At 30.8% G+C, this 13494-nt stretch overlaps 2 protein-coding genes across 7 annotated transcripts; both read right to left on the reverse strand.

Moving 5' to 3' along the window:
• Positions 1-176: 176 nt before the first annotated feature.
• LOC105429958 (sodium/bile acid cotransporter 7) lies at positions 177-4634 on the reverse strand. Of its 5 annotated transcripts, none has more exons than XM_089080198.1 (6): positions 4324-4634; positions 2267-2430; positions 1919-2145; positions 1649-1792; positions 590-836; positions 177-520 (listed from the first exon to the last, which is right to left on the reverse strand). In XM_089080198.1, the coding sequence occupies exons 2-6, from the start codon at positions 2406-2408 to the stop codon at positions 276-278; spliced, it is 1005 nt and encodes a 334-aa protein (XP_088936324.1). In that variant the 5' UTR covers positions 2409-2430; positions 4324-4634; the 3' UTR covers positions 177-275. The 5 variants fall into 5 exon arrangements, with proteins under 5 accessions (XP_088936324.1, XP_088936323.1, XP_088936322.1 ...); XM_089080197.1 differs by having other exon boundaries at positions 4230-4634; XM_089080196.1 differs by having other exon boundaries at positions 4192-4634.
• Positions 4635-5241: 607 nt separating this feature from the next.
• On the reverse strand, positions 5242-12984 carry LOC105429957 (wee1-like protein kinase). Of its 2 annotated transcripts, none has more exons than XM_089080193.1 (4): positions 11748-12984; positions 9551-9875; positions 8334-9213; positions 5242-8204 (listed from the first exon to the last, which is right to left on the reverse strand). In XM_089080193.1, the coding sequence occupies exons 1-4, from the start codon at positions 12013-12015 to the stop codon at positions 7896-7898; spliced, it is 1782 nt and encodes a 593-aa protein (XP_088936319.1). In that variant the 5' UTR covers positions 12016-12984; the 3' UTR covers positions 5242-7895. The 2 variants fall into 2 exon arrangements, with proteins under 2 accessions (XP_088936319.1, XP_011641526.1); XM_011643224.2 differs by having other exon boundaries at positions 8334-9216; positions 11748-12981.
• Between the last annotated feature and the right edge of the window lie 510 nt (positions 12985-13494).

Genomic DNA, 13494 nt, shown 5'->3' on the forward strand with positions numbered 1-13494 from the left:
AATATAAGTATAAGAATAAAATTACTTAATAAAATGTTAAAAATGATTCTTTTGCATTGAGTTTTTCTTATCAACATTCATTAAAATTATATGAAAATGTTAAACTACACACAGACACCCACACACACTCTAATTTTTACTTAGTTCTTAGGATACAAAATGTTTAATCGGAAAAATTAAATATTAATTATTGTATATTTCTACAAGTAATAAGCTTAAAAGATAAATCAATACATTTCTAAACTGAAATATAGACATCGTTAAATTCAACTTTCTTATGGAGCCAGCCAGCTAGCTAATAAACTGCCTAATAACAATTGTGCAACAGGTAATATGGTCAATGGTAAATTCACTGCTGGTCCATGAGCCGAGCCATGGTAAGCCCCACGCAAAATCCAACCACCGAGACTGACGGATTTATGAGTACTGGTAAATAACGCGGCTAGTAAAATATTCCGTGGTAACCATTGGGAGCACAGGATCCAACATAAGCTGCTAAGAAGGAGCTGACCTAAACATGCTTAAAACAAAATGTATATAAGATTGAATATTGTCAATCGGAAAATTGAATAAAAATTAAGTAATTTACCTATAAGTACACAAAATAATATATCCACTGCCTGTAACGATGAGGCATCTGTCAAAACAGCATCGCAAAACCAATGATACGCTATTGTCAGCAATAAACCTTGGGAAAACCAGTCCGTATTAATATTCACATATCTATCTTTCAGTACAAACGATCGTAGAATAATACCCGTCCCCAATGGAATAAGTGTGCTATATATAGTCTCTTTGATGTTAATCCCGACTAATGGTGGAGTAGATGTTCCTAACTGTTAAAAGAAGTTATTTACGATAAATTATATAATCTTTTAGAATAATTATATTAAAAAATGAACTCTAATTTAATCTCGATTTAATTAAAATAGTATAAATATTGTATAAGGTGCCAATTTTAATTGTCCACCTCGAATATCATATGTGACACATTATCGTGAAAAATGTTTCAAACAAAAATTGTTTGGTTGAGGAAGTCAAATTTGAATTTATTTGACCTTGGATGGAAGCGTTAAGATCACGCCAAGATCATTTGGATTTTTAAATGAAAAAATATTTTTCATAGCATATTCTTGAAACTATTGCTGTCGAGGAAAGACAATCATTTTTCTTCAAAAAAATCTCGATGTCGATTACATGATGAATATGTCATGAAGAATATTTTTACTTAAGGATTACTCTTACTTAAAAAAAGCAAGATGATCCTGCGTGATCTTAATGTTTCCCCATTCAAAATTTTAAATAAATAGTAGTTTTATATGCCTCTCCTCCTCCCAAACATCAAACAAATTTTGTCTGAAAAACTTTTCACGACAATGCATCATCTACAACATATTCGAAATGAGCAATTAAAATAGGACATCGTGTATATAAATAGAAATAAATAATATATTATTAAACATGTATAATAAATATGTTCCAATAAAACAATATAAAGAACTTAATTAAAATTATTATTTTTCAAGTATGAGAGTTCTCTTTAATAATAACTATATAATAATTATATAATGACTAAAGATATATAATAATTAAAGAAGCATTAAATAAACTCGAATAAAGTATTATTTTTATGAATGAAACAATATACCATTAGATATAATAAAAGAGGAGATAAGAATAATCCTCCAAAATGCGATACCAACGTAGTAATTACGCTCGTAGGTAAATCAGCTTGTGCCAAACGGCATAAAGCGAGTCCTGTACTAAATGGCGGTGGCATGCAGTAAAGAACCTGAGAAATAATAATAATATATAATTATTATCATTTTCATAATACATTATATAATTACAAAGTTTGATATAATATCTAGCTTATCACGCGAAGATTAATTACAAATTATAAATTATAAACAATTACCTCCATTCCTTTGAGCAGCCATATATTAACTTTCGCATAGGTCAATAGATACGTCCCAATTCGTGCTAGAAAGGGCATGAAGATATATATAAAAACCATTACAAATGTCAAAAGGTAGCCGTCCTTCAATGTTGAATAAAGAGATTTAGGATCGCATAATAATCCGGCTTCTAAATATGTCAAAGGCACAGCAAAATAACGAATAATAAAATTTCCATTGATTATACCTATAACAAAACGGTATAATATTATTATTGATTAATGTGATAAAAGAATCACACAAATATTTTTTATATATGCATAATTTCGATTTCTTTTTTAAAATATTTGAATTAGAAAATTTATTACCGTTTGTTCCACCAATATGTGGTTGAATAGTTGCAAATATCATACACACAAGCATCAACAGAACATATCCATATCGATAGAAAAGACTAATTCTTTTTTTCGAGTGTAGATTGATCTCTCTCTGAGTAAATTTTATACACATTTCGAATTATTTTGTAGTGTATCTAAATGAAAAAAATTTTGTTTTCGTATTAGCATTTTCTAATAGAAAAAAATTATTTGTAAGTAAAATGCATAATATTTTTTATGATCTTACCTAAAGCATGCGTGAAATTTTCAGATTCAATATATTTCTCTATAGAAACCATCAATGAAGAAAAACAAAAAGAAATCAAATTAACTTTTAAATTTTAAAATATTCTTACCAACAATGTAAATCTGTTGCATATATAGTTTAATTATACAAATTTATTCTCAAATAATTTAAATTAATCATATCACAGTTGTATAACTGATTAATCTGATCTATAAAAAATAATATTGAAAACAATATTTCTAAAGAGATGCAGGAGACGCTATTATATGAAACATCTTGCCAATCATAAAAAATTTATTATAGTAATATATATCTTAAGAATAATTAGAAATTTCATTATACTTTTAAGATTTTCACAAGTATTTCTCTCAAAACTGTTTTGTTGAGGTTTTGCGAGTTATCACTGAGTCATGAACCATTGTTAATGCTTCGTGAACATTGCAATCTTCAAGGTAAAGAGCAATTTAATATCGAGTTGCTCTCTTAGATTTCCTATGCTCTTACTTATATAAAGATAGTGATATAGAGATATTGAGATATTAAAGAAAGCTTTGAGCGATACAGTCATTTTGTGTTTGTATAAAATTTTTCATGCATTTGATTTTGTTATACTTCTTTCATTTGTCTTTCATTAATTTTATACAAATGTGCCATCATTGTTTTCTAGGTTTGGTTCTGTTAGATCATAGAGCTATAAAAAACTTTGACTGTTACATAATTCATTTTAACAATTTTTTAAAATTGAAAGACTTTTCTATATTTTACTCGTAATCTTATATCATTGTCTTTGTCTAAATTATCAGAATATTTTTGTATTTCTAGAATCTCTTTATACTACTCACATATATCTTTTATACACAGAAAAAGGCTTTTTTGTTTCATTATATGTCTGAGTTCATTATCTTACAAATATATTTAATCTTATTTATAATTTTTATGTACCCCTGCATATCACAATACAATTTTGACAGAAATGTCATAAATTTTTTATCTTGATAAATTTATTTAGATTGACTGCAAACAGTAAAATCTATACTATAAATAAGAAATATTAATCAGAATATACATAAATAAAGTTTTTAAATTCTTTTAAAAATGTGCCTAATTAATAATGGAGGTGCATAAGCATCAAAATTTGATGGCTTTCTTTATTAAACTCTTTATCTACATAATTATCTATTGCACGTCTATCACTTCATTGTGCTACATAAAAGCATATTATGCAAGTATTGAAAGCAATAAATGACTATAAAAAAAATGTCATACAAGACTACTTCCTTATGATATACTTAAGAAGTTGAAATAGTGCTGCGAATAAAAGAGATCTTTTTGTACATAAAAGTTCATTATTATTTATTTGATAACTACCATATGTAACTGTTACATGCATTGTTACACACTATTGTATATTATGTATTTATAGTTGATAAAATATAATAGGTCTATTCTTTGTAAGTGATCTAGTATACACTGGTAAAACGAAATATATCAGAGATATAATAAATATATCTCTGAAATTTGATAAAAGCAAGATAAAGATTTCAGTCCAATACAACAATAAAGAATAGACCTAATATTGCGAGCTATCGTGAATCTAAGAAAAAATTCGTGAACTTATCATAAAAATAGCTTTCGCATAGTAGAAGTAATAACATGCGGAATTATTTACGACGCTAAGGATTATTTATTCTTTGATGATTGTGTTACGATTCGCGAAGAATTATTGTTCCTTGTTTAATCTCGTTGCTTTTCCATTCGTATAGAACTCGATAAGATTATACTAATTATACAACATAATTACGGCAATCTCTTATGTTATTCACGAGATCAAGCTGTTGCAGCAGAAAGAATCTCACAACTATATAGTATTCTTTAATATGATTAGTTTATATTCACAGACTTCTATTAGACTGCTAACTTGTATACAAAATGACTCGAAAAAGTGATGTGAGAACGAATAACGACGAATAATGGTAACATAACCACAATATGGGCTAGTTTCTTAATCGCTTGATGAATCTCGGTCCACAATAGGTATTTAGTCTTTAAGGCGTAAGAAATTGACCAATGATAGTCAATCATTTTTCTCATATTCGATTATGATTGGCCAATTTTTTATTTCTTAAAGTTTAAATCACCTATTGTGGACCGACACTTATGCGCAAATGCAACTTTGGATAATTATACAGTTTAGACTCCTCATCTCAAATATGGATGAAACTATGCTTATTCGACGCGTTTTTGCACAAAATGAAATAGAATCTGGCAAAAATAAACGTCGCTCTGTCTCATGAAGCGAGATATTAATCGTTAAAGTTGATGACTATTCAGGTTAAAAAATCTGTCATATCAGCTAAATACGCATGCGCATGCGAAAAACGCGCGAATTTGAAACGTGTGTATCTGCATAACAATAGACATTAGATAATAGGCGAAGGGAAAGGAATTTATTCTTGCCAGCAGAAGAAGGAGTGCGGAACAAGAGTAGAATCCTTTTTTTCGGATTCCCTATCATAGAATTAATGTCTATTATAAAAATAAAAAACAACCCTTAAACAATGCGAGTTTCGATACCGATCGTAATGCAGAAACGAGTAAAGCCGATATCAGACTAGAGATTGAGATTGAAATTAGATTGGAATATGATCAATTTGAACAAAGTTCACTGAATTTGAAATTGGTTTTCTTCTTTCTAATTGGCAAAATGAATATTAATGTATTATCTGAACAGAATGAATATTTATTATTAGCAATAGTTTCTTGCCGTGAAAATAAAAACTTCGATGTACAAAGAAATAATTTAGATATGAAAAGCGCATAGCAGTAAGATTTGCCGTGATTAAAAACTGTGTCACTCACGCCGCACGCACGCCCCCCTCTCCCCCACACTCACGCACACGCACAAAAATAATTATTCATATCATTCTATTTTAAATGAACCTAGTGAATTTTTAATACTTTTAAATATTTAATTGAAAATTAAAGATTCTTAATTTTATTAATTTTATATTCAAACTTTAATAATTATAACTTTTTATAGTACTGGATAAATTAGAAAACATTCCTTTATCAAGGATCTAAACACAATGATCAGATACAAATCTTAAATATTGAAGATAATAAAAGGTCATGTTAAAGTGACATAAAAGAATAAAGATTTTCTTATAAACATTCAATGTATGGTTGGTTATATGCATCACGTCTGATGTTTTAAATATTTTATTTTCTAGTTTGTTAATTTTTTTTCTCATGTCAATGCGAAAATGAGATTATTCTTACACTGATTTATCAAATGTGGTATAAAAAAAATTACATTTTCGCACATCGCATTTAGATGCATATATATATATTTAATTTTAAATTTTTATGTTATATTAAATTTATATTTTTTATAATGATGTATGAAAGACAGCACATGTGTAATAATTCCTCTGTATAAAAAGGAAATGAATTTGCAATGTATCAGTAGTAACAAGTTAATCAAATTTAACCATTTGATCATAGCAATGTTTTCAGTTATAAAAAGGAATTATAAACACGATATTTATTTTATTATTTAAAATATTACTTGGTATATAATGTGCGCGTATATCAATCTTTGTTTTTTACTTTGTATAGTGCTATAAATGCTAATTATTGTAAAAAATAGTCCGAAATCGAAAGATATTAAAAATATGAAGTTTTTTAAAATTTTATGTATTTGAAATTGAATATCATGCCTGTGATTTTATAAATCGATTATTATTCTAATTTTGCAGGATTGTATAATACTCGGGATTTAATATTAGGTATAGACAAGATTTAGAAAAATCATCTTGTGATAAAAATATTTAACGTAAATATGCGTTATTAATAAAAAATGCTGATAAAAATAACGAGGAACGCGTCAATTTTTGAATATAACATAAATCATAATGATACAACGATAAAGTTGTTTAAATATTACAAAATCTTAATACTTAGCCAATCTCTATTAAAACAAAAAGTTATTAAATATATTAAAACAAAAAGTCTCTTGCATATTGTTAATATAGAAATATTTTTCCTCTTTACATGAAATTTATGCAGTCAAAGTCTGCACAATATCACAATGCAAAATGTTTAACTTTACAATAATGGTAGGCACTTGGTGATTAGCTAAGTGTTAAACAGCACATTATATAAAATGTTATATCGTAATAGAAAAAATACATTCGTCAACCTGAGATTTCGAGCTAAAGCTAAACTTAGTGTAAATTACATCTTAAAGATATAGATAATAACGTTCCTATTATTTTTTGGCAAAATACTGACTGAAGTAAAAAACAATATAGACAAGAATACTTATTCTTTTTTATAAGTAAAACTTGTTTTTACTGAGTACAAAAACAATCTGTACATAGTTGTTGAGATTGTAAAGAAAGCATTACAATCGACAAACGAAAGCAGGTTAAGAGGATAAGGAGAACAATTTTCGTTATTAATGCAATTAATGGAACATATTTGTTCCATTGTGCATTGTCATTTCTACAAAAAGTTTTGTTGTTCATAAAATATAAAAGAAAAACGTTTAAACGTTATGAAAATAATTACAAACCTACAATTCTTGAAAAATGAAGTAACTTTTATATTTTATAACATATAAATATCAAACGTGCAAAAATTGCAAAAGTCGCAATAATTATTTAAATTTGTTTTCACGCTATTTGTATTTATTACTCCGCATGCACTGCATACTGAGATAGAATAAAATTGTTTTAATCAAAACTTTATGTCAGGAAGAAAAGTTTTAGAGTCCAGTATAAAACAAAGAATCAATCAGTAGAGATTTTATCAACAGTGGAACAAGAAAAAACATTAAGTAGTCTCAAAACCTTTCTTACTGCACAAAAATTAGCCTGCTATATATAAATGCAGTTGCAACCCATAATTTAGAAAGAAATTTTATGCCAATCAACTCCAAAGTTATATTATTTTGTCATATAAAAAAAGTGTGTAAATTATATCTCATATTAAACGAAATTTTGTTCCCTCAGAGCTCTCCCGAATTTTACCCCTATGTTCGCTACACATTGGCATACTGACAATTTTGTCTTTGTTAACGATCCAAAGAAAGAAAATACCCGACTGTATTATGATATAATGGAATACTAAGATATTAAATCATCTATAGCTATAATTAATCATATTACAGGAGAATCATCATAGGGAAATGCTCTCTTATAATCGTATTTCATTTTGCATTCTGGTATAAACATCTTATTTCACTGCAGTAATCATACTTAAAAACTAGATGCGGTATCACATGTTAAGGTGTTCAGGAAATCGATTGCTCCTTCAAGTTTCATCTTCTGAAACTTTACCTGTGTCAAAAATTTAAGGAAAAAAGAAGATTTAAAAATTCGTAGTGCTGTTGCTACGATTAACTTTTTTGCCTATAATGCGAGATGACGACATTCTGGTCATTATTGGTCGCAACTGTCGATCGCAATTACTACCCTCGGTAACAACATTCGGTGCGATAGTTTTCAGGTACATCGCCGCGTCATGAAGTTGTTTAGATAAGATCTCATTCTTGAGTTTCTCAGCGTTCAATTCTCTTCGTAATTGTGCTTTGGTTTTTTTTCCGATCGGACATAAAACTCGATGTTGTATCAGGAATACTGCCGATGGCCTCGTTTCTGGATTGGGATGAATCATCAGCTGCAAATAACACAAAACAACAATATTAAAATAATGAAATTATTAGAAAGATGATGCGATAATGAATATCATAGCGATAAATCACCAGCAAAAGAAACAATTATTTAAATTTTAAAAATAAAATCATACCTTCAACAAATTGTTCATATCGCGATTGCAGTGCGACAAATCTGGTAAATTTCCTTGTCTAATTTCGTGCCACGCGGGTCCGTTCTTTGGTAGAGGCCCACCGCCACCTGCCTCGTAAACAGTCAGTCCCAAGGCAAAAATATCACCCTTTGGTAGATGATTAAAATTCTCGTGCAAAATCTCCGTCGGTAGATATCTGCAATCACCCTCCTCAACTTGTGGATTGTTGATAGAAGTAACATGGCCAAGATCGCCAATCTTGTAAGTAATCTCTTCATTGACAGGTTCCTCATCAAAACCATCGTCGGCAGAATCATAATTGAGAGCGAGCAATCTCTTTTCTTTAGTAATGAAGATGTTGCCAGGCTTGATGTCCATGTGCACAAGCTGCATGCTATGTATATACCTTAACCCCTCAGCAACATGCAGCAACAGTTGGCGCATTTCAGCCTGGTTGAAACGTGTTTTCTTTATCCTCATTGAAGTTATTGTATCTGCAAGACTACCACCATTGCAATATTCATTCTGTATTATCATATGATTATTCTCCGCCCAAGCAGAATAATAGCGTACGACATGTTGATGTTTGCCGAGTACGGCGTGCGCATACACTTCGTTTAGCGCGTTCTTCTCATTGATACTGCCCGCTACAGGTTTAATACTCTTCTTGATAGCATATGTACATCCATCCAACCGATTGATGCATTTGAACACGGAACCGAATTCACCGACTCCGATTAAACCAAGTTCGTGAAACTCTTTATGATAACGTGATATATTCGAGTCCTGCAATGCTAAGCGTTTCGTCGCGTGCTCGTATTCGTTGTCGGAATCTTCAGATTCGACGAGATCACACTTTGGGACTTGTATATCCGGTGAACTACTATTATGAAAGACAACAAAAGAGAATTATCATTCACATGTGAAAGGCAAATCTTTCTGTAATTAAAGTAGCAGGCCGATGCATTTTAGAATTTTTGATATTAAACAGCATGAGAATAAAATCTTCAAATTTAGTTGTATATGGAAATAATTTAGTTGTATATGGAACTAGAAATAGAACATATAAAAATATCCTTTTCTTTAATTTAATTGTGAATAGTACTTTAATTGACAAATACTTTAATTTTACTTTATTGTTAAATATCATAATTAATTATAGGTAGCTTATGTACAAAATAAGTAATAATTACAAGATATAGAAATTGAGTACATACCCGTTGAGACTACGTTTAGATCTGCTTCTTTTTCTCGCTGCTATTAACATGCCGGAAGGTGTGAATGGATTCAAGTTTGCAGCAGGCTTTTCAGATTTGTTCTGGTAACTGGGACTTATTTTAGAAGGTCTAGGTTTATCTAGATTAAAAAGCTTGGAACATCTTGAAGGTATTGGAGTTTGTAATACACTCTTCTCAATTAATGTTTTTGGAGTAGTGGGTGAATCAAATAAACGTAACGCCCTAACACGCTTATAAGGTGGACTGCATGAATTTTTGTGAGAAGCAATTTCACGATTGGCAGGGATCTTGATAGCTGGAGTACCTATAAATAAACATTTAGAGCATTAAAACTTTCAGCTATGGTTAAGATGCCTTACATTTAAATAAACACTAAAAAATATTCTCTCATTTATTTCATAATTATTAATAGCAAATTTGGTCACCTGCATTATACTGGATTAGTGCACATTAAAGGCTGCTATATATGAAACGTTTAAATATAATAGCACATCACTTTTTTGATGATAAATTCATTATAATCATGCATATTCTACTAAATACTATGATAAACTCATTGTTAACTATTTAATCATTTGAAATATTTATGTATTAAATATTTTACATTTCAATAATTTCATGTATTGCAGCTTAGTGTGCACTAATCTGGTATAGACCAGATCTGGTATGACCAAATTTATTATAAGAAAAACCCTAATCTGAAATTAAACAATCATTTACAAAATGTTATATTTTATAACTACATTTTCTTCTTTCATATAATTTTCATATTAATATCACATGAAAACAAATAATTAAATTAGATTAAAATATATAAATATATCAAAGATAATCATATAACAATGGATTAGTTATTATGGATATTTAAATTTAATAAATCATTAAAACATTTTTAACAACAAAAAAAGAACATACACTTAAATACAATTAATAAAAACTATTACAAAATTTTATTTTGTTACACTCATAATCAATTCAATGTATAATTTTTAACAGCTACAATTAGTTTGCATGTTTAACCATATGTTTTATTAATAAATCCAAGTATCTATAATCAAATATTACATACCTATAATTCATGTCATACATAGAAGTTTTAAAGTTATTGATGCTATATTTCAATTTAAGAAACAATCATAATCAAAACATCATATAATTGATAATCATAATTTCAAAAATTGATTATCACAAATTGATTGATTTTACAGTAAATACGTATAATGCGAAAGAATTGTCTAAATGTATTGATATCAATTATTTCGCATCAAGTATATATTTTGATTTCAGATGTTAAATGCTTGAGATATCAAAGTATTAACTATCCCGATACATAATTGATTTCATAATCATCTTGATGCAATCTACATGAATTTTTTTGATCTATTAATACATTAAGAAAAAAAAATAAAAATTTGTAGAAACAATATTATAACAAGCATATATTTATTATTACTACTACAATGAAAAATAAAAAATAAATTGAATTTTTACTAAAATAAAAAGTAAAATATTTTAATTTTACACTTTGAAAACATATCGTGATCACAACCGACTGCATCTCATAAAAAATAACAGAATGTAAAATAAGAATGTAAAATAACAAATATATATTATAAGCTTACAAAAGAAGAAAATCAAATTATGCGAAATCGAAATAGAAACAGAGTTTAACGAAATAGAAACAGTTTTTTTTATCGAAAATACAAACCTTTTCTATGAAATATTTATTTATTATATTTATATTTATCGAAATAATTGGTAAAAAGAAAAAAGTCTATATTTTAGATAAAATTGAATTTCTATCTGCCAAAATCGATAGCGTGCACTTTCACAAAATTGTATCGGCACATAAGCTATGTGAAACGCGCATGCAATAAACCTGAATTGTTCCCGATTATTCGTAATTAGAATAGCCAGAAATGAAAAGTAGTTTTTTAATTTTACATAAACTGTTTCCCTGCAAAACGCAGATTCGTAATAAACACGGAGAAACCACTTTCATTCGCAAGCGAGGACAGGAATGCCGCAACGTGGCGTGGAGAGGAAAGAAAAAGATCGTTCTTTGTATCTCCACATGATACCTCCGCGGCGAGAGATATACGTAGAGGAAAGGTAATTAAACGAGACGTAAAGTTCAATTACAAAGGGCAGGTCGAATGGGATGCAAGATTCTAACCTGTTATGGAGGGTGGGATCTTGTTGTTATTGTTGGTCGGCTGGCCCTCATCGTCGTTGCAATCCAGCGCATTGAACAGCTTGCGCGGTTGCAGCGGAGGTGGCGAGTCAAACTCGTCGACAGAGGAATCGAGGACGTCGCAATCGGGACTGTTGCGACCGCAGCTCCAGGAGAGCTCGCCGTTCTTCATGTCACGTGCGTCGTAATGCACCTTCCGCGCGACCTCCATGTTCGCAGTTCGCAGGATCACGTCGCGTACGTACGGCATGCGCGCCGCGCCGCGACGCTCGCGATCTGCGACTCGCGTTCACGCGTTCACGTTTACGTTCGCGCTTGCGTTTGCGTTTCGCGTCCACGAGAAAGCGGAGCACGTGCCGATCGCGTATGAGAAATGACAAATCCACCGGTCGGAATCGCGAGACACCGTTGACGTTGTGACGTTCACGTTCACGCGGTCGCACTTATTCAAACGCCGAAGAGTACCTCCGGCAGGCACTTCCCGTTTCGGCGTTCGCGTTCGTTATGGCCGCTGGTGCAACGCGATCGCGGCCCAGCTGGCGCGACCAATCGACGCGCGGCGCAAAATATGCCGACACGGCAGCTTCGTGTAACGCGCCCGTCAATTGGCTGCCGCGCGCCGGCCGCTTCCCCCACCACCGTGCCACTACCGGTTGCCTTATCGAAGATCGGGGGTTGGTCTCGTCGAAAATTTACACGCTTTCCCGTAAGATTTTCCTCACGTTTCGGCAAGGAAAAGTAACGAAATAGATCCCCGCTTATGCCTCTTCGTTCTCGTGTGAAACCTGGTTCATCTCGGCAACGATGCGCACAGCACGTAACGAACTTTTCGCTACTATCATAGATAGTCTTTCGACATACGTGATTACGAGAGAAACGGCATTTAAAATTTTTTTTCAAAATTTAAATTATCCGCTTACGTATTGTATGACCTTTTGGTTTGTTTTTTTTGCAGAGCTAGTGTACACTTATACTTAAAATATATATTTGAGGTTTAACAAAAACGAGACAGAAAGTTTTGGTGCAGCTCGGTGTAGGAACAGAAAGCAAACCTGTTGTATCGATGGATGACACTGAACGATAGTTTATTGTCATCTGATACACAAAGAATACATCCTGATCATTTCTTTACTATAAGTAAAAACGTATTTCTGATGAATAATATGCAAAATACCAAAAACATTGCTTTCAGCTGCCAATCAGCTTCAATGCCATTTGAAAAGATTGATGTATAAAGATAAAAAACTTTTACATTTCAAGACCGAATTTAGCATAGTCCAAAAATATAAAAACAAAAATTATCATTGGATATAAAATACTGCTCAATTAGCAGAAAAAATGTTAATATTGATTTATTCCACGATATCGATTGTTATTTATGTCATATTTGTTATAAAATTTATAATGTTATAATATTTATGTTATAAAAAAAATATTAGAACATTCTCGAATATTATTTCACGATCTAAGTTAAATCCAAGTCTTCGGAGTTTCGACATTTAAACCGACATTTAAATCGTCGCACGATTAATTAGTTTTACCAGTAATTTTTTAATGTGTGTTAAATGCGCCTCGATCATCGACAAGGCCCGATGGAGCGACAGGATCGCGAATATACTGGCCCGAATATCACGGACGATATCTACACTGTGCGATACTGCAGCAGCTGTTCGGGATGGCCGGACATCTGCCGTTGACTATTTCATCTCTTTGGGCCCGCTTCGTCTCG

The sequence above is a fragment of the Pogonomyrmex barbatus genome, unplaced genomic scaffold, assembly GCF_055798465.1.
Source record: "Pogonomyrmex barbatus isolate J1 unplaced genomic scaffold, ASM5579846v1 scaffold3, whole genome shotgun sequence".
NCBI lineage: Eukaryota > Metazoa > Arthropoda > Insecta > Hymenoptera > Formicidae > Pogonomyrmex > Pogonomyrmex barbatus.